The following is a 23,236-nucleotide window of genomic DNA, read 5'->3' as shown; positions in this document are numbered from 1 at the left end:
CGTCTTTCTCGCAAAACTATATTTGCAGAAAAGTCGTTTCCCTGCAAGTATATAACCGTATGAACCAGCTTTGCAAATGCGATTCCCGCACTAGCGAACCTATCTAGGGTGACTATTTTGTTTCTATATTCATATTTAAAATAAGCTTTCTATTCTTATTTCATATTTTTCATGCTATGTTAGACCTCATCTGGGTGTCGCTGCTCGATAACCAGTACTGGTTATTTGGCGTTTTCCTCCACCCTGTAAATGCTATTCTTATTTTATTCTACACTTATAATATATGTAAATTGGGTGTTTACATTAGGTTTTCAACATTGATGTAAACAATTAAATACTGATTATACTAGTGACGTACTACGTCTGTTACCAGTTCTGGCTGGGTTTAATAATAGTTGAGGAGCAAACTAGTGCAGGATTTCAAGTACGTGCATCATCCACCTGTAGAGAGTAGTTCAGAAATCAGTTCGAATTTCATCATCTGCCAAAATGTTTGAAAATACACGTGAATCTGCAACGTGATAGTTGTCCTACTTAAAAGCGCTACTATCAGCGACACCAAGCCATCCACTATGGGGCATCGTCGCTGAACTAAAATATGTTCAATGATCTGATGATTGTCCAGTCATTGGCGCACTGTGCCTACCGGCTTGGACACGCTGCCATTGTGGCGCTAATTACCTTACAAGCGTAATTATACCACAGTATACTACATTACCGACAACACGGCTTAATCCAGTGTCGGGTATGCATATGTTATAAGTATATGTTACAGATGCATCAATGGAGGACAAACCGTAATGAACCAGCGCTTACGGGAAACATCATACAACGGCAAGGAGTCCAGTAATTCTCTCGTACATAATCATCCCCCACGCAATTCGAACTCGTGAAATCACGCAGAATACTTACATATATATATATATTATATTAGAGATGTGATGGCAAATGTGCCCCAAAAGAAAGCGATTGATGAATTAGTTGCACAATACCATGATTCTACAATTTTCTCGCATATTATTAACTCAAGGTAATCAGAGGTGCGGTGACAAGCGTATTCTAAGGCTGAGCACGATGTGCCAGCCGTCGAGCGACAGGCAGCGCAGTGGGTCCACGAACGTAAAGCCACATAGAAAGGAATAAGTTGTGCAATTCCGTTATCAAAATTAATAGCTAACTGACCATATGAATGCCTTTACAGAATGTTAGAACGTACTGGCCGGGAGAGAAAAATTTGGCATCGACGTTCCAAAGATCACCGACGCCAGGAATCGGGTCAAGATAATGCGCCAGAGATTCGCACCAACTTCTGGTGTTCGGTCTATTTCGAATTAAGATAAAGGATCGCCCGTCATCTACCGGATGCAATTAGTTACAATTTTCTTCCACATTATTGCACTTATATCTTTCTAAATTAATTTCTTCTGTGTTTTTTATTTACCTGCCAAGGTTACTTTTTTTTTGGTCAAATACATGATCTTGATAAATTAGAAATTTCTATTACCGAAATTATTTTAAATTTTCTTAGTTATATTTTTCAATCAAAAACATAATCAAATCCGCGCATAGAATACTACAAATATTTGGAGGAACAGTCTCACTAATATTTAATAAATCTTCCAAGCACGTGCCTGCGCCGTTTTCTTGGGATGCCGCAGGTCATTGACCGTTAGAACAGTTTATTTCGGAATTCCGCAAATAAAATAGGCCTTCCCTGGTGCATCCTCCATAACTCCAAGTTTTAGTTCGAAAAAATATTTTTGGCTGACAAATGTTTTAGATTTTCCACCCCACTGCTCTGCTCTAACTATGCTCTTTCTACCTCGACGATTATTATTATTATAAAAATTTAGAAGCCATATATTTTATTTTATAGAAAATTGATACAAAAATAAATTTTTTCAAGACGAATCTATGTACCATATATTTATATTAACTAAGGTATGGGTGAATAGGATCATAATTAGAACAAGAGAGCTATGCTCAAATATATGGACACGTAGCGCCACCTAATGGCAATAATTTTGATGACGTCATAGCAAAAAAAAAGTAATAGCCTTTTGAAGAAAATTTTTATCTTTAACCACTAAAAATTTCAAAGCAATTGGTCCAGTAATCAAAGAGAAAAGCGACTTTTTAAAATCGTGTCAAAGAACAAGAACAATATTGAAACCATCGCTATATCGCTATGTCCACTACGTGTCCAATAAAGAAAGTTTGAGGTTCCCTACAGTAAGAAAGGAAAGAGAATGCGGTTATCGCTCAGTCTTGCAGTAATGAAAGCCACTGGGCAAAACGCTGCGGCAAGAGCAAAATTCATTATAAAAAATTATCCATGTGAGCGCCTTTTTGAAAATAACTGTCGAATCGGGATTTTCTGTTGATGGGCTGGGTTAAGGCCCATGAGCTGCCTGCTACACACCCCTGATCTATATACATATCCATGGAAAAGTCTTGGTTGGCAATTCAAATAGAAAACTCCCAACGAAAGGCCATTTTGGATTCAAACTAAGCCTTCTTTGACTAAAAGATTCAGAACATTCTCAGTCAGACCTTGCAAAGCAAAAGTTGGAACATTAGAAGGGTGGTAAAGACAAAATAGTTGGTGCGGGCCACGTCGCAATGCAAACGCCTTATGAGAGTCTAGACATGTATAATGTGCTTTTGCATAGATTCTGTTAGGTGGCGCTAGTTTCCTTGATAAGTCTAATTTTTCTGAGTCGGTTTCGACAGTCTCTGGTAGAGGAAACGTTGTTCCGACGACCTCTGAGTAGAAATCCCGGAGCGCTTGTGGAATTTCATCCTGTGAAATCAAGTAGAATAAGATTTAGTGTTTATTCTCTGGAGAGGGAAGCTGGTGAAACTGCTCGTTATATAATAAGTATAAGTTTATTTCGACTCCATAATCAGCAATAGACGATAATAATAGATAAAAACAAAAATAAAAGTAACTGATTATAGAATCGGGAGAGCGAACAAAACCTCGAGTAAGGTTTGAAACGTACCGATTTTAGATGGAAAGGTATTGATAAAATCGTTGGTATTGGAAAAGGATGAATAAGTGACTCCCAGATTTAAATACTCCGAAGGGGTATGTGCAAGAGGATTGCTGGGTTTCTCAAATTGATGGCATATGTAAATGGTGAAGAGCTTCTTAGCTATATACCGTTAATTGGATACGATAGAGCGGATACACTTAATAGAGAGGAAATACAATACGATAACACATCTTACTAGTATTACAAAATGGGGGTAATCTGGGTATACTGCGTGGCTCCCAGATTCAACCACTCTGATGGGATAATCATGTGCAATAGGATTAACTGGGTTTCTCAATTCCGTTTGATGGATCCTGTAAATGGTGAAGAGCTAATTACCCATACCGTTAATTGGATAGGATTGAGCTGATATTCCTAAAAACGGTGAAAGATTTTGAAGAGATAAATATGTGTGATTGGGTTTCTGGATTAGTAAATTTAATTGATTGTTCATGTAACTGTTTAAGATCATCTTCCATATTTCAATTTCATGCATCGAACTATCTGTCTGTCTAGGTAAGTGTATATTTGACCCAACTGGTGACAAGACATATGGGGTACAACTACAAGCCACTTAACCATGCCGAGTCATCGTTATTACACAATAAAGTTAGAGTAATATAAGACGCCATAAGCAACGAATCAAATACGGATAAATACGAATCAAATTTACACTAAAACTTGCATTCAGGGATTGGAAGCCAGGACTGGATTCAGAGCCATGGAGTTGTGACATTCCGATGGAGTTCGAGGCAAGCTTAGCGTAATAGATGAAGCCGAGGCTACCAGGAATTTTAGTGGTTAACTGTGGCTCCGGAGCTAGAGCCATTGCAATTTATAACAGACTCCCAGCTTTACTTTTTATCTTGCGTTCAACATTATTTCAAATATCAGAGTATGACTTGATAATAACATTTAATGCTTCTTCTCCGATGCAGAAATCCTTGAACACAACATTGATATGAAATAACATATGCTGCTAAAAAAGCTCACAGCTCTTCATTTCCTACCTGTTTTATCACGATGTCATCAGTCGGTGCTAACTTCTTATCAACTGTTCCATCAGGTTTTATAAGTGGTGTGAGAGAGGGAACACACTGGCATGACTCTCTAGAAAAATTAGGAAACTTAAATTTTGAAATCTGGATATGATGCTTCACAACCTTTACGATACTGAAAAAGTAACTTATTGAACTCATTCGCTCTAAACCACTGGTTCTCAACCTGTGGGCCATGGCCCACTGCTGGGCCATAGAGTCTTTTCAAGTGGGCCACAATCCTATCAAAAATTACCATTATTATTGGAAAATTTAGTTTCTTTTGTGTCATTATAGTCAAATTTTTCTTGTAGTAGCAATGAGTGATGCTGCTACTTTTCATTCTAATTATATTGTGAAAGTATTAATTTTGGCAAAAATAGTCTTGTTTTTCTTGTAGTGTTTCCCTTGCATGAGAAAGTTAGTGGGTCACAGAATTTTCATGCAACGAAAGTGGGCCACGAAAGAAAAAAGGTTGGGAACCACTGCTCTAAACAAATCTTTGAACAAGCTATATCTGGAGTGGGCAAGGTTTTTGGACCAGGGGCCAAAAATTTCGCCCATCCAGACTGGCGGGCCATATAGGTGTGACGTAAAAATTTATATTTTATTAACAATATTTACAGTATTACAAAAGCAAAATAGGAAAACAATAAGCCTTGTTCCAAAACTAAATCCAATCACAATCTCAACAAATTCTTTGAACTATATTTTAGATAAACATCAAAATTTAGTTTTAGTTTGGTTGTGGCAGCATCAGGCAGGCCGGATTGAATTACCTAACGGACCGTAGTTTGCTTATGTCAGATCTGTGGACAATTTTTTGAGGGGGAGAGAAGCTAATTTAAAAAAAATCTTCGTTAGATTTGATCATGCTCGCCTTATTTCGGATTTTTACATTTCAAAACTTCTCATTTATTTCATTATTCTCGTTCACATATTCTCAACGTATTTTTTGAATAAAAAATATCTTTGCCTCACTATCTGTTATTTGTAGCTTATTGTTAGCTAGTTATTTTTGAGGTTGGCCGCGAGACTTAACAAAAGGGGCGGGATTTGAAAAGTTTGAAAACCAATGGGTGGTCAGAGCATTCGAGCAATTAACCAATCAGTTGATGGATTCTAAGAATGAGCAGTATTTCATGTTTTCTTGATAAAATTCTCACCTATTAATGAGTAAGAAAGCAAGCAATCCAGCTGGCATTTGATTGGTCAGATTAGGTGGAAAACCAGTCATGCATGACTGCACACATTTCTGTAAAGTATCAACTCCTGGATACCAGAATCTGCAAAAAAATGAAAATCAGACAAAATAATTTAAATAAATACAATATTTTGTTTGTGTTCTGTGTACATCAGCTAAAGAAACAAATGGTGCAGTGGCAGGGGTGCAGCCAGGAAAAAATAAAGGGGTTTCAAAATTGGAACAAAAAGTCTGAAAAGCCCAAGATTCAGTGCCTGTGTTTCCCTGAGTTGCGACCCAAAACTGGGACACCTGGAAATCTTCTTAGGTCGCTTGTTTTTTCAACAAGCTTAAAAGTTACTGGCTTTATATTTTAAGAAATTGTATTATTTATTTTATATTTGGTGTTGTGATATAGCTCACTATATCACGATGTAAATCTTGGCAACATCTATTTCGTTTGAATAAAGCCCCTGCGGCCCCAATACAATTTCAAAATTGTGTTAAAGGCAAACGAGTGCAACTATGATTTAATCCCTGTTTTAAATCAGTCAGTAATCTGTAATTTATTTTTTCACCAAACAGAAAAGAACACTTCATGCAAATAAATATAATAAAGGAACTTTAATACGGCATTTCAGGGCGAAAGGAATCGCGAGAAACCAAAACTGGTTAACGAGCAGTGACACCCGTGAATTAACGTACGTTACCCTATTATCGCCACTCGCCAATTTTCACCACACGCCTTCAGAATCGCCCTGCTGCAGTCGCACTTTCTGATAGCGCTGAATATGAGTTGTTTTCTGGTTGCGACGTCATAAGTGATAAATATCAAACATATTCTGTCACCCGGTGGCGTAAAGACATTTCAATAAAAACAAACATTTTTGTAAAATGTAAAAATCAGCTGATATCACGCTCGGCCAACTTTTTGGAAGGCCGATAATTACTAATTAGCAGCCCAAAATAACGCGACAGTGTTTATCTATTTTAGTTTTTGTCAGTCAGTGTTAGATCGACGTTGAATCAAGTTTGAAATAGGAAGTGTTTGTAAATATCGTGCTGCTGTTAATTATTGTATCCGCAGGGTGGAAGAAAATTTTGGCTCGCCAAAAAGGAGAACCGAAAAAATCGTGAAAAAACAAAACAGCAATGCTCAATAATGTGGGGACAAAAACTAAAACGAAGTGTTATCAAATCTTTCACAGTAACGGTAATCTCATTTAAAAAAAATACTCCCGATTTCGCTGACCGCCAGATCGCCTAAATGTGATTGCAGAACCGCCATGCTACGATGGGCAATTTTTAATTTTGATGACGTCATCATATAAAACTTTGAGGTAAAAAACAAATCTCGTAGGGCCCACATAAATGTTTGAAATAAATAAAAGTAATAACCTTCTAGCAGCAGCAACACTCTTTAATCATTGAAAATTTCAGAGCAACAGAATATGTATTTAAAGAGAAAAGCTATTGAAAAAAAAGTTTGACATAAGTGGCGATAATAGAATAATCGTAGTTCCTATTATCGCCGTAGCCACATTTCCACTATATTCGTGAGGTGTCGCTATAGCAAATTCATTTTGCGACTTGCTGCTGTTGGCATTTTTTTCTCCGATCGGTAGCTGATGTTCCGAGACAATATAGAGAAATTATTACCAGAAGTGGATGGACTTCGGATAGATTGTAATAAAAAGTGGCGATAATAGGGTAACGTACGTTAGTCTAACAGAAATATAAACAGAAGAGAGAAAGAAGTCAAACATTATATCATGAGGAAAAAAAGACAGCAAAAGTCAAACCAAATACGTACAACACTAGACTCCGAGCACTGTCAGTAATGTAACCATGGGAACGACATTTCGAAGATATGGCCGCACAGAGTACGGTGCCAGTAACAATTAAAATTTGCTATGTAAGAATGACTGTTTTATATTATTTATTTAATTCTGTAATTTTGCAACCATGAAAGCACTACAAGCCGTTTAGTATGTGAGTATATCCTACGGTTAAGATTTCATAAAATTATTTTTAAAATATTTGAGTTGCTTGAAAATAACCATTGAAAAAACAGATTGCCTTTGTACAAGCCTATTTTGGACTTCCATTAGAGATGGTTCAGGCCCACAGAGAACACACGCCCTCACCCCGCCCTCTCCAAGCCCACGAGTAGCCCCTGATGATATGAGAGTAAACAAGAGCAATCTATGAGGTATGTTAGGGCTGCTATGAGGCAGATATACAGGAATGTCACAGGATGTTGCATTTGGTGATAGAACACTGATCAGCTGAAAAATATAGAGACTATGTTAATATGAAGATTACTGATTACGAGATTTACAAAGCAAGAAATTTGATTTTTCTTAACAATAGTGTGCTGCTATGACAGAAATCTACAACAGCCATTGGCAAGTAGGTGGTTCTCAACCAGAGGCAAAGTTGTCATGTGTTAGTTAGATGTAAGTTCAGAAAGAAAGAAATTCACAATTCTCTGCAACTACATCACCATGGGTGTAATAAATTAGTTTGACAACACCCAATGAAGATTCCGGCATCTGATTTGTTACTTATCGATCTTGATCGGTAAGTATGTTGATAGGTATTTGTCTGTCTGTTTGTCTGTGTATTAGATGCACGCGATATCTCACGAAAGCGAGGTCAATCTGCTCCAAAATTTGCATTTGCATTCATCTTAGCTTGGATCAGAAGCCTATTGATTTTGGATATATTATGTCGTATAATGAGCGAGTTATTAATTAATTAGTGATGGGACACACGGTGTCACTATGGAGTACGACCACTGTTTTGGGAGATTCGGTTTCCAACCGAATTCTAGTTTAGGATATTGTTGGATATCATTGGCTGCTTGTACAGGGCTTTTTTAGAGCGAAAGGCTTGAATAGGCCTTGTATAAATGAAGATAAAAAATAATCATACCCGTCCAAGTAATGCCAGTTCAAGTCCTGTGAGCATCCACCATTTCTCTGTAGCGCAAACAACTCTTCCTCCTGCTACTAGACAACCATAGGTACTGTCTGCAGCTTCAACGAATGCATTCAAGTGCTCCTGAGCAGATAAAAATGATTGAATGTTAAAAACGCTAGTGTGCCGGTAATAAGACATTTGTTCACAGAACTTGCTCCATAAAGTCATATGTACTTGACTAAAAGTCAAAGAGACACTCATCTCCGATGAGCATTGAGATCGTCAGTGGATCTGTTTGAAGAGTTCTTGGAGAATTCGCTCAAGGTGATGTCACACACACTCACTCAAAACCATAATCGATTTCAAGCAAAGATAAAGGCAAACAAGCATATTTTTGGGGAAAATGGTTATGATTATGCATGCAAATACTCACTCAGAAGTAGCTGACATGAAACTAATCTCAAGGCAATTGATGAACCAAAGGCCAATGCTATATAGACCAGTGAGTACTAAAACCGCACCATAGGATGACTAAATCATATGACGAATCATAGCTTCTCGTCCGGTTACAAGTCCATGTCGGATATGAGATTAGTAGATCAGTTATTTGTTTCGGCGCTCCGGAAGTATTCATACCAAGATGACGCACAACCTGAACAACCCTAACCTGGTACACATACTATGTTGAGGTTGTGCGCCATCTTGATACGAATACTTCGGGAGCACCGTTGTTTCAGATGCAGACTTGTGTTGGTGAAAGCCATAAACGACCAGCGGTTACGTGAACCACTCTACGGCAAGTAAGGACTCCAGCTACTTTGGCTTTGCCATGCCGACATGGTCTTACCTGCAGCATTGGGGCTTCATTGCACAGCACCATGTCCACACATTGAGTGAAGTCACCAAACAAATGTGAATCTCCAGAATCAGGACCTATAAAGTCAAAACACCATAAGTATCATAAATTGTTGTTGAAAATTTCATTAACTTCTGCATTTACTTGGCGATGAAATAATGCAGTTAAGTAGGAATTACAGATCAATGTGCAGAATGTCATTGACCTCAATAGCAATAATTTTTGTTGTCTATGTTAGTTCAAGATTTATTGGCAACCAAAGCCTTTGTACTAATTGGGATTAGATATTTTGGATTCAATTTGAATAATTTAGATTAGTATGATAGGATAGTAATCGGTGAAGTAATCTTAATGGCCCAGGAGTGACAGTAAACAATTCTCACCTTTCTCTAAGAATGAGTCGATCAGCTTATACGAAGCTCTTAAGTCCCTCTTTAGTCTTTCAATGTTATTGTGATTGCATAGTTCATCAAGGCCTGAAACAATATCAGTTTGCGATTAGGAAGTCATATTTAGAGATAGAAGAAGACGGGATCAAGAATGCGAATTCCTAACACTTAGCACGATGCGCCACACTACCGAGCCTAGATATACTCGATAAGAAGGTTATTAAGAATGCCCAGTTCTGTCTGGAAACACACTACATCAGTTCAATACAGTAATACTGAGTGGGAAAAGATTTAAAATTATGTTCAGACGACTTTGAAAGGTGGAATTTGGCAGAAAAATATTATATCAGAATGAAAGCAGAGAAAAAAAAGCTTCCTCATAGACATAGTACTTATTCTGGGGAGTGACGCATAAGACATCGGAAAACTGACAATAGTGCTCAGATATATGAAGAACCTGATGACGCATAATGCATCCCTCTAAATCTTAGTAGTTTCAATAAAACCTGGCATTTTAGTATAGTCTATAATTTTGGACAAACATGTGTTTCCCTCGCTACTTGGTGAGTGTATGAGATTTACATTTTTATAAAACGCTTATGAGCAATGTTCCCTCTAATTTTTCGTAGTATGTGTGCGCAGAAATTTTGGTGTGTGCGCACTTTTTTGGAAATGACTAATATTTGTGCAAAAACCAATGGAGAAATTTTGGCGTTCTAACCGGGTAATGGGTGGGCCAACAACAAACTTTCTCAACCTGCCAACCGAGAACATTGTTACATTACATCGAAATACGTCTGTGCGCAGTAAATCTATGCGTGTGCGCAGCCCCTGAAAGCTGTGTGCGCGCGCACACGCGCACACCTTAGAGGGAACACTGCTTATGAGTGACTTTTGCTCTAAACAAGACCATACAAGCAGCCAGTGGCATTGCCCTGGGTGTGCAAGCGGGCATCGGATTAAATTTAGAGATTTATCAACTAGGCCAGCGGTTCCCAAACTTTTTGTTCTTGCAGCACCAAGTTATCAGGGAAAACTCACGAACGCTTACACAAAAAAAATTGCTGCTTTCAAGTAGTCCTCAGTTTTGTGATCTTTTATTTGTATTTTATGCATGAATTTGAATTTTGTAAACATGAAGAATAAAGGCAATGTCACCCAACTTCCATCAAATTATCTTGGAACAAAAATCCGGTGGTTCATTTAAAACAAAAGGGCCACATACTGCTACCAAATAATTTTACCTGTTAGCAAAACCAGTGAATGGAACACGTTATCTAAGATCCTCAGTAAATGAGCATCAGAAATTGTAGCCTCTCTTATTTCGGACGATTCCTTCTTCTTGTCTATTCTATCTGTATCTTTCTTCGACTTCTGATTTGGCACCAATGCTATGAGAACTATGCTATCTGAAAAATAAAAATGCAATTCTGAAATACAATTTTGGCCCAGCAGTTGGCACACTAAACCCATTATTAGGACCACGCTTAACTATCGCACAGTTGATCACACTGCATAAGTTCCAAGGTTTGAACCCTGTGAAGGATAATTGTGTGCGGGGGAATTGCTGGACCTGTCGCAATTTAAGGGGGTCAATATAACTGCTAGTCAGTTACGGCTTCTTCTTCCATAAAGTCCATGCATTTCAAAGAAATAAATAGCTAACTAATCCCATACCCACCATGGACTGGTAACTGGATGAGAGGTTGTGATTCACCAAATTATTAAGCTGTCTTATTTATTTTACTCCTTCAGGATAAATATCCTATCCTATGAATGTCATAACAGGGATGTCCGAATCGATTCGTGATTGATTTAAATTATCAATTTTAAGAATGCTTAAGAAGTAAATTGATGTTTTATGAGTTTCTGTACAAAATTTCGTTTCCAGGCAATAAGAATTTAGATTCTGAACGTCTGTATGGCCCAGCGAAAACATGCTGCACTTGGACCAGTAAGGCACAGTTCTCTAATTCCAAGATGTTCCGACATTTGGCTTAATAAAACAAGCACTGTATTATTTTCTGAATTGAGGGCGTCTGATACAACAAAAGATGTGTCAGATTGTGTTATGTTTGTCTTGATAATATTCTAGATTACGTTGATGATGACTATTTTTAGATTGCGCTTCTTTTTAGTTTATTGCGCAAATCCGGTTTGTCGGTTTATGCTGAAACGAGGGCCATACTGTCTCGTAAAAGAGGGGTTAGCATAAACTGTTATTATTGATATCTTTCAATGTGGGGGATATGCTTTGAATCGCAGAACTGTGCCGTACTGTAGACTTTGGCCTTAGAGAAGTATTTATAGGGTCGAAATAAACTTACTTTTTGATATTTGCTCAAACCCTTAATTTTCATACCTTGATACATTTTCCATACAATCTTATGATCTGTGGTCAACGTACTAACAAGAGTAACATCACGATTTTGGGCGAATAGGTGAACCCCATTCAGGGATGCCATCACAGGAAATGATAATGGTGGAGAACCTAGAGAATATAAATTCGATATTATAGTTACTGATGAATGAAATTTGGTTTAAGGAGATAGTAGGATTTATTGTTTCCTAAACCGGTGAAACAAGCATTTTAACAATAAAACTTTACAACATACTGACATACACAAAATTTATCAGTATCGACTGGGTGAGCAACACGGCCGTCAGAGTTAGTTTTATATTACTGTATTAGAGTATGATCAATTTATCCTGTGGAAGAGCAAAAACCATATCAGCATACCGCATGGCGAACCACTGCCTCTTGTACAATTGGCATATTGGTAAAATTTACAACCTGACAGCATATATTTGTCTGTCTTGATATGGATATCTTAGTTACACCCGACTTGATATACAAGAAACCACAGATCTTTTAATCTGGGTACTTTTGTACTTGTACCGGTACGGTACCGTGCTTTACCATAGGGTACCGGTATTGCTTAGCTAGCCTATCGGGGATTGAAAAAAGGGATCTCACCTTGCTTTGATCTTGTGAAGAGTGGTAGTCCTCCAGTTGCAGTCACACATATGATATGCTCAGCCATGATATATATTTAACAGACTCAGTCTGAGACTGTCAGTAGTTTACAGATACAACCAGGTAATTGTTAAGTTATGAAAAAGACACCGTTCGGGACGGCTAAGATTTTCAAAATCCGAAGCTCTTTGGTGTTTTTCCCCGAAGTTTTTTTTTTTTTTTGCCAAATAGAATTCCAGTGCCAATATGAAATTCAATTATTTATAAAAATTTTGTCCAGATGAAAGTGAATTAATAGTATTTATGTGTATTTCCAATTTTGGTTACAGTAATTGTACAGAAGTGACTATTCCACAAAAGAACTGGTTATATTCACTTTGGTTTTCCCTAACTGGGCCGTTAGTTGTGAAAAGCAGCTGGAAACTGGGTAACCGATATCCGGATAATCTAACGACACGGTTCGTGCGGTCTTTAGGCGATTATGCTGATTAATTGCTTATTTTTAAAGGCATACTTCGTTGAATTTTGACAGACGGACCCATTGTGCCCAAGAATCTGTCCGAATGTGCCCCACAAATGCTGAAATGGGGTACAGTGGGACACTTGACAGAAATTTTTCATAGCATTTTGGTAGTAAGATGTGTGTCGCAAAGAACTTTCTTAGTTGCTGAATAAAAACTACATTTACCCCACCCAATGAGCATATATACAATGAGTGGAAACTTGCAAAGATTTGCTCATTATGGCATTTTTCCCTGCATTTTTACGTCGTCCAGCTAAATGGTTCGTTGCATATTAAGAAAACGCGTTGCTCGCTGCCAACATCCCTTGCTTCAGCCGAGTCGGGTGCGAATTTGGCCGTATTAACTTGACTTGAGGTCTTTAATTCTTCAATACATATTTGATTTTGGGTTTCGAAGTATGGTACGCTGGAAGCATACAACTATGAGCATATGCTTATTGGGAATGCATATCTATTAGACAGAAAACGTATCTACAGAACAGAATATGAACCAGTCGCCGAGAGGAGTGCGGTTATTTATGTATTTATTAATTGATATAACATGGGATTTACATATTTATCCAAGGGGAGAGGAAAGCCGAAAAAAAGGTCTAAATATATGGCGAACCACGGCCTCTGTCAATCATAGCTCTGTCCTCCATATGAATCACATGGCTGTGCGAGCTATTCGTTCACTTATTAAAAATACTGATTTTAACTATAAATTACTCTGGGATATCTTGCCATTGAAAACAAAAGCCAGAAATTGGAAGAAAAGCAGGGAATGAAATGTGTGTATTATGTAATGGAGAACCTGAGTTTGTTTCACAAATTTCATGTATTGTAAATTTACAAAAAATATTTATGAAGATTTTGTTTTAGATATATTAAAATTGATTAGAATACATTTTGTTATCAATATGATTCTTGCATATTATTTAATTTTAACGATCCTTTATATAGTCGTATAGATACTGTTGATTTGGATGCAATTATACTTTTGTAATCAATAGTGAGAGATATTTCATGACTGCTATTAACTATGTGAGCTATTTTCTTCTGCAATCCAAAATATTTCCTTCGTCTGCTATTTACTATGTGAATTAATTTTTCTGTAATGTAAAGTATTTGCATAACTGCTTTTACTATGTGGGCTGTTTTTTCGGTACTTTCGTAGTATGTGTACCAGGTTAGGTTACGATTCTCCTTATTTTTGTTCTATTAAAAGTTCGGGAATTGTCTGTGTTACACAAGTGAATATTCCCCTACCGATAGACTTTAGTTCATTTACACAACTTGATATAAAGAAGGCGAACAAAATTAGTTACCTTCATATTGGTACACATACTTCTGGAGCACCATTTTTTTTGTAATGTAAAAAATATTTAATATGTGAACTAATTTTTCTGTAATGCAAAATATTTTCTACAGCTTCTGTATTTTTTATATGTCACTTTTCATTTCGTCGATAATACACATTGTTCATTCTTTGTGGAGTTTTTGGTAAATTTACAGATGGAATAAGACCGACATTCAGCTTTTTCTGTTTCACAACTGTAATACAAAAAGGTACTCTTGAAGTATGTAAACCCAGTTGGTAGACACGGGAACCATGTGTACCAGGTTAGGGTCTACTACATACAAACTTTTCAAGCCGCACCCCCTTTTTAGAATTTGTGAAATCTTGCGCCCCACCTCAAAAATAAGCTACAAATAACAGTAGTAAGGCGTAGGTATGTTTTATTGGAAAAACATGTGGAAAATACATGGATGGAACGAAATAAATGACAAGTTTTGATATGCAAATATTTACAAGTTTTGATATGTATAAAATTAGCCAAGTCCAGAAGTCAGTATTTTAAACCAATAGAGAGAGAGAGTTTATTTCGTTCGTCAAACCATGAACACATATAAATTATAATAAAAAAAAAGATGCTCAGGTGTTTGACTGGGAGACAACGTTACAACATTTCGGGTCATTTAACAGGTTCGATGTTAATTCTTCAATACCTCTCATATACCGTATTCGCTATATATATACATTATTCACAAGAATTTTTGATTTGGAAAGTACTAAATAATCATGTTTTGTCCTAAGATAATCATTTATTCAGCTGATAAGTTGACATGTATTGCATATCAACTGCATAAAAATGGGTTAGCGAGGATACCTATTATTTGGAAAATTTGTCTACTAAAAATGAATGTAATAGGACATGGATTTTTTATAAGCAAAGATGGCGAAAATTGTATTATTATAGCACTTTAATTATAAACATTTGATAATAGTAACGAAATCATGAGTAGATTTCTTTATACACTATAATTTGAACACATTAAATTATAATACTTGATTATGACTGACAAGTGATTTGGAGGATAGTAACACACAATAATACATGATCAGGGTTTGACCCTTGTCCAGCAGATATATATATATATGAAATAAAGTGCTCATGTACATATCTATATTCGGCTACAGAGCACGTAACATAGAATGAATTTTAAGGCGAAATATTGATAATATACTGAAATAGCAATGATACCCAATAGGATATTTTTAAATAAGTATTACCGGTACTAAAAAATAAATAAAGTGCTCATATACATATAGATATTTGGATACAGAGCAAGTATCATAGAATGAAATTTAAGGCAAAAAACTGATAAAATACTAGAATAGCAAGTATAATAAACATTATGATACTTTTAAATGAAGTATTACTAAAAATAAATAATGTGGTCATGTACATAGATATTTGGATACAGAGAAAGTGTCATAGAATGGAATTTAGGGCGAAATATGGATGCAAGTATGATAAACAATTTGATATTTTTATAAAAAGTGTTACTAAAAAATAAAATAATAGATTATGGAGTTCCAGCAAGTGTGCTCATAACAAATAAAAAGATAGCAATTCATTTACCACAGTGAATTAAATTCATTACACATTACTACTTGCTATAACACAGCGGGCACATGATACTCATCGTGTTTTAAACTTTTTTAAAGGTTTTGCTCGCTCTCCAGAACTCTCCATTTTTTATTTGTTTGTATTGTCAGATTGTGGACTTTTCAAAATAAACTATCTCTATCTATATCAATGAATACAATATCCCAGGTCCCCACTTGGCTGGTTCATATTCTGTTCTGTAGATAAGTTTTCTGCCTAATAGATGGTATGTATTCCCAATAAGCATTACAGTATGCTCATTCGTTCACTCAATGAGTGATTTTAATTACGGTAAATATAAAATAATTTATATAATATAAATGGGTTCATATTCCATTTTGCATCCATGATCCAGTATTTATTTTGTTCAATTCCAGTAGTAATCCATACCATAATTAGGTTATTTTAATAAATGCATTGATATAAAACAATAAAAATAAAATTAGTAAATATAAAATACATATCATAAACATTTAATTTTTTTGTAAATTTACAATACATGAAAATATGTGAAACAAACTCAGGTTCTCCATTACATAATACACACATTTCATTCCCTGCTATTCTTCCAATTTCTGGCTTTTGTTTTCAATGGCAAGATATCCCAGAGTAATTTATAGTTAAAATCAGTATTTTTAATAAGTAAACGAATAGCTCGCAGAGCCATGTGATTCATATGGAGCACAGAGCTATGATTGAGAGAGGCCGTGGTTGGCCATATATTTAGGCCTTCTTTTCGGCTTTCTTCTCCCCTTGCATAAATATGTAAATCCCATGTTATATCAATTAATAAATACATAAATAACCGCACTCCTCTCGGCGACTGGTTCATATTCTGTTCTGTAGATACGTTTTCTGTCTAATAGATATGCATTCCCAATAAGCATATGCTCATAGTTGTATGCTCTCAGCGTACCATACTTCGAAACCCAAAACCAAATATGTATTGAAGAATTAAAGACCTCAATACGGCCAATTTCGCACCCGACTCGGCTGAAGCAAGGGATTTTGGCAGCGAGCAATGCGTTTTCTCCATATGCAACGAACCATTTAGCTGGACGACGTAAAAAATGCAGGGAACAATGCCATAATGAGCAAATCTTCGCAAGTTTCCACTCATTGTATATATGCTCATTGCCCCACCATGCATCAGTCCCGCCAACTCAAGTGAATATGCAGAACTAACGGCTCAAAATATGCAAAATAAAAAAAGTGTTCCAACCTTCCCCACTTTCCCCTATATGCTGTGTCCTGCGTGTATACAAAGATTTTATCCTTGGTCAAATTTATGCTGTGTATAGCATGCAAATGTGTAAGGGTTAGTGTGATGTTAATGACTATGATAATGACCAACATGTGTGTGGTTTGACCGACATAGAAAAGTTTTTGCATGGTTTGTGAACAATTTCTCTTGTGATTCAACCACAATCTCTTCTTTCTCAGGTCTTTCAACTAGCAGTCTAATGATATTTAATTACTATTAATCAATATTTACACAATTCAACAACTTCCACTCAAAGGTGTAGAGTAGTTTTCTATTGATTCCTTATTTGAAATCATTGAATATTGTACTCGCAGATATATTTTTCGTTTTTCAGGACGTCATGATGATCAATTTAAATGCTATCTATGTCAACATGAAAGGTGTATACATCAACAAAACTTGCAGACTGATGAATCATCCGTGATGAATTTGAACTGACCGCAGTGATCAACAACCTCAATTAAAGTTACTTGCCTATAATCCATGACCTTAGAAACCTTACTTGAACCTTAAACACCATATATATTCCCCATAACCAATTATCCTACCTCTGTATTATACCACCCTAATTAATTTTAATTATGATTACCGGTTCTGTTATTGATTAATAGTATTTAAAATAATTTGGACGTTATTTGGCTTGTTGTGGCTTCTATTTGATGAGTGAAGCAGGTCTAGCCCACCTCTTCATACATCCATCTTGGTAATTCTGGTTGGGCAATTTGGCATTAGGTGACTCCAATTATAATCAGCTTCACGATATCTTTTGAGGAATATATTTCTATCCACAATACATTACTCTTGTTGACTAATTCGGTATCCAATTTGGCAATCCTCATAAAATTATTAACTTGGTGTGGCAAAAGAATTTATTCATTTTTTTTTTCATTTGTTTGTATATTTTCCTTCCTTTTTACGTTTAAGTATCGCTTTTTTTCACTTCCGACAGTGTCATGTCTCGATGATTGTGTGTGTGCGTGCGTGCCTTAATTAGTTTTTTTTACTTTTGGGTGAGCGAACACGTACTACTTCTTTTATCAATACCTTTCCATCTAAAATCTGTACGTTTCAAACCTTACTCGAGGTTTTATTCGCTTTCCCGATTTTATAATCAGTTACTTTCATTTTTGTTTTATCTATTATTTTATCGTCTATTGCTGATTATGGAGTCAAAATAAACTTATAGTTATACTCTCGTCCGGTTACCATTCTATGTGGGCAGTGGTGGGATTCAAACTTTTTGTCAGCCGGTTCCATCACACAAATGTCATATTTTCAGCCGGTTCTGTCACAAAAAAATCATGTTTTTTTCAGTAATGCTAACCGGTTCGCTAATCTCATGAAATTCCGTGAGACGGTTTTATAGAACCGGTGCGAACCAGCTGAATCCCACTATTGCATGTGGGGTATGGGAGTAGTTGGTTATTTGTTTTCGGAAGCATGAATTTAATGGTGGAGGAAGCTGTAACCGACGAGCGGTCACGTGAACCACACTACGGCGGCGAGGAGTTCAGCAATCTTTTCGTACATAACTATCCCTGCATGATAGATAATCAGAGATGCGATGGCGAGCGTTTACCTAATGCTTAGCACGATGAACTACACTTTCAATAAAGGTTTTTCCGGTTTTACCGACTTCCCCAAACTTTTGTGCGTTAATTGTTTTGCGTGTGTTATTTTTTCGGATAAATCAAAGTAAACGTGTATTGTAAAACTTACTTCAGTAATGATCAAGTTTTGGAGCGCAGACTAAATGAAATTCGAATTGATGTCAACGATAATCCACGTCCACATACAAGTTTACTGTGCAGTAAAATTGTCCTTCTTATCATCAAATATTCCGGCGTCGGTACTCCCGAAGTATGTAGGTTATACCAGGATAGCGGGCAGTGGCACGTAGTATGGTTACCGGTTTAGACTAAAATTTCAGGTACTAATACCACAGGAGTAACTTAACTAGTCCCCGAACTCGCAATAGAACTAAACTAAGAAAAATTGAAATAAAATTATGGCCTAACCCTAACCTGGTACACATGCTAGGTTCCGGTGTCCGCGATCCTTCTTCACATACTTTAAGGGCGCTCCGACGTCAACATTATTTGCTTATTGTGATATCGCTTGTGTAAATACCTATAGTAGATTTTTAAATGCTATGCATGCACAACGCGATGTATATATTGTTTACCGTACTCGTGATAGACCGTCAGCGACGGGTACAATACCTCAATTCTACATGCATATGCAAACATAATTCAGTGAATACGCGGAGAAAGTGAGACAAATGGTAGATTACAAGAGTATGTATGTGTACAGGATTTGCAGCGAAAAGGTATATGTAGTTTGTTATTTATGTATTCTGCGTTCTTGTTATTTTATTTTATAAATAGCATATGTTAAGTTTTGAGTAATACTTTTATTTATCAGAAGCAATATTGGTTATCTATGAAGCTTACGCTAAGAACAAATGAAGTCAAAGTTTGTTTTTTCAAGATAGTAGAGAAAAAAATCCATCGAAGAAAAGTAAAATTAGGCAAGCAAAGAAACTTAGAACACCTAACTTATGCATAGTAGATACTAAATATATTTTGCTGAACATTTTTTCACTGGCCGTATAGAATATTGGTTAATTCAGCAAGTTAATCTTTATCCAACTTTTCCTGTGGCTATGAAATGCAGATTTAGTTTGCTTAATTATATGTTTGCTAAATATGGCTGCGTCTACATCTACTACCGTGGCCCGTGAATCTAAAACGGATCCCAGGAAGGGAAAGGTTCCCTTCAATTTTGCCATTAGAGTTGGCGAGCAATCTTTTAACGTTCATCGCGACGTAATAACAGCAAAGTCAGAATATTTCAAAGCAATGCTGGCCCATGATACTAAGGAAAATCAGCAAGGATTTGTTGATATGAAAGACGTAAACCCAGATGTTGTACGTGAATGCATTGAGTTCATGTACACTGGTAATGTGGATGAGGTTTCAGTTGACATCGAAAATGTTGGAGATGTATTACAAGCAGCTGGAATTATACAGCTTGACTCAGTTAGGGAGTTGTGTTTAAAAGTAATGATGGAACATGTGAAGCCTGAAAACTGTATTTCTATTCGCAGTTTGGCCTCAAAATTTGGTATTGCCCTTTTGAAAGAAAAGGCACATCAAATAATTAAAGATACTTTTGAAGTGGAAGATGTTACAGCCTTCGTAAAAATCTCAAAAGATGACTTTGTTAAATGGATTACAAACGGCCACAGACCTAATGAATTAATTTGGGAGGCGATAAGTCATTGGCTGAACCACGACATTAAAAACCGCAACAACGACATACTCGAATTGATTAAATTATTGAGATGGGATTGGGCTAACTCCGGAACATTGTTAAAAACTATTTGGAATAATCCCATCTTTCGTTCTTCGGATGCATCGAAAAACTTTGTCTTTCGCAAACTCTTTTACGATATTGAGTCTTTCAAAACCATGCTCAACACCGGAAATTATTACATGCTGAAATATATCGCTGCTGAGTATTCTCATACTCCGAAACAGGTTGAAGACTTCATTTCATCGTTTGGGAAACTTTATTTCGACAGATTAGCAGTGAAGAGAGATTTTAACACTCTGTCGATAGAGGAAATGTTGTTATACTTTCGGGATCCAAACATTGGCTGTCTTCCATCTGATGTATTCAAGTGGAGAATTATGATAAAATGGATCAAATATAAACCGGAGAGGGAAACATACTTTCCAACCTTGATGAAATATATAAAGTTTGACCAAATTCCAAATCAGATCATAAAAAACGAGATTCTGATTGATCCGCTGACAAAGCAGTTCAAAAAGTGCAAACGTCAAATTATGGATGCGGCATTTACGAAGGATAATAGGATGGCTAACTCTAACAGCATAGCTTGCTACCAGGGAGGCGATATTAATATTACAATCTGTCCCTTATCCTCACAGGAGAAATCTCTTTGCGTCCCCCTACCGACATCATGCGACGTTAATGCCGAAATTTTCTCTCTTTCCAATAAATTATGTTTCATATCTAATAAACGATTCTTTTATTTGAACAAAGCTGGCAAGTGGCTGGAAAGGCAAGCGATGAAAAATGCTTGTGTTGGAAAAATTGCCGTTTCGGGAGATTCTGTCTTTGTAATCGGGAAAGATAGAATGTCTTGCTATAACGCCTTAAAAGATGATTGGGAAGAGGATTTACCTGGGTGTGGATTTGAAGTCGGTTGCGCAACTGCATCATGTGAATTTTTATATGCATTTAAAAACTCATATTCTTTATATGGAAACTTCGGAACATGTATTGATAGCAGCATGAAGATATTCCACATTGACTCAAAAAAATGGATAGACGCCAAAAGAGAGCAAAGCGCATCATCCTCAACTACGTTGAACGACAATGTGTATACAATTTCAGGAAGTAGATGTGTTAAGTTTCAGCCATCAACCGGTAAATGGAAGAATTCCGGAAAACTGCAAGATGCTTCAATTCTTGTTCCTTGCAATGGATCGTTGCTGGCTATTATACTCTACGATTACCGAGTATTTAGTTATGACGAGAATTTTCGTGAATGGGTCGATACGAAAAGAGCATTGGATTCTGGGCTATCTCAGGCAACCTGTTTTCACCTTTAGATTACATGATTTACATCTATGATTATTGGCTTTTAAACGGCAATTAACTTTGATGGTAATGTTGCAATTTCCCAATCGAGAATAAATTTATTGAACTGACTATCTTGGTATGCTTTCCAGTTTATGAAACAGTTTTCTGCCCATGCCCTCCTACGGAGTCAACAAGCGGAGGATTTTCACTAGGATTCTTTCGCAATGGTCACATTAATTTTAAGTGAATTTATTGGGATTCGTTTAATTATTTGACTGTAATGCATTTATTCTGGTTTTTTCCCCAATGAAATTCATCACGATTTTGCTCTGTGATATTGATATTTATTAACCACCAATGTTTTACTGCATCCTGATTTTTGAGACTTATTCGAATCGTTACTGTGCCGCGAAACTGAGGGTGTCAAACTCGTGCCCTGACTAATTAAGTTTCAGCTACACTTTTTCAGTGTAGCGGATTTGAGCATGCTTGATCATAGCTTATGCCATGGTATGAACAGCCTTCTGAGTGGGGCTTTGTATATTGTGTGGTAATGTCTGCTCGGCCAACTGAAATCGCTGAAAAAGCCTCGTTGTAGCAAGGCAGTAGTCCTGTGCCATAGGAATTTCTGTGTATCATAAAAATAGATTCATTCTCTATTGAGATTCTAAAAGTTGTAAAATCCCAATTGGGCGACAGAAATTTCCGGGAATGCTCAAAGAAATAAATTAAAAAAAAAAAATTGTATTTTTTCACACGGGCGGTTTCGCGAGCGATGGCATAACAATTATTAGACGAACGCAGCAAATACGCAATACAATAACGGGTTAATGCTAGTGTTAACTCACCGACTCTTTTTAACAGTATTCACAAAATTCAATAACGGGTGAATGCTTTTGTCAACTTTCTTACCCATTTTATCAGCATTTGAAAATACAATAACGGTCAAATGCCATTCGACTGTTAACGACGGAGTTTTTATAACAGTATGCATGAATTACCATCATGTATAATATAAGAGGTAAACATATCAGTAAGTAAATCAGTAAACAGAGTACTAGGGATGATCAATTGGTTTACCGTTGTTAAGTGGTGAACGGGTATAAATTAGAGGATGTATCGGTATCGACCAATTTTTCGGTATCGGCTGAATGAAGACCGATATTTCCGATATGTTTACCTTTTTGATATTATTCAGAATGTTTTAAAAAATAAATTGGAATACTGACGTTTAATATTTTTTTTATTGAAGGAATCGTGAACTATGAGCCATGCACGTCCCCACCCCCGCGAGTAGAAACGAGAATATGATTCTGACCCTTTTTTAGTTATTTATCAGTCAAACGCACAATTTGCCTATTTTTACTGCAAAATTTTTACATTGACGTTTTAAATATCACATAGTAATTATGAAGAAATATATCAATCGAATATTAGCGTATTTTCTAATATGTAAAATACACAATATGTCGCTATATTGGAACAAAATCTTGCGCA

The 23,236-nt window shown here is 36.4% G+C and overlaps 1 protein-coding gene across 1 annotated transcript; it reads right to left on the bottom strand.

Moving 5' to 3' along the window:
- Positions 1-1,842: 1,842 nt before the first annotated feature.
- LOC120346768 (protein fuzzy homolog) lies at positions 1,843-12,852 on the bottom strand. The gene is made up of 10 exons (XM_078115507.1): positions 12,406-12,852; positions 11,791-11,919; positions 10,673-10,837; positions 9,423-9,515; positions 9,031-9,116; positions 8,196-8,324; positions 7,338-7,546; positions 5,242-5,361; positions 4,049-4,148; positions 1,843-2,803 (listed from the first exon to the last, which is right to left on the bottom strand). The coding sequence occupies exons 1-10, from the start codon at positions 12,470-12,472 to the stop codon at positions 2,504-2,506; spliced, it is 1,398 nt and encodes a 465-aa protein (XP_077971633.1). The 5' UTR covers positions 12,473-12,852; the 3' UTR covers positions 1,843-2,503.
- Between the last annotated feature and the right edge of the window lie 10,384 nt (positions 12,853-23,236).

This window comes from Styela clava, chromosome 8, assembly GCF_964204865.1.
Source record: "Styela clava chromosome 8, kaStyClav1.hap1.2, whole genome shotgun sequence".
Classification (NCBI taxonomy): domain Eukaryota; kingdom Metazoa; phylum Chordata; class Ascidiacea; order Stolidobranchia; family Styelidae; genus Styela; species Styela clava.
This window is presented reverse-complemented; position numbering and strand designations above follow the sequence as displayed.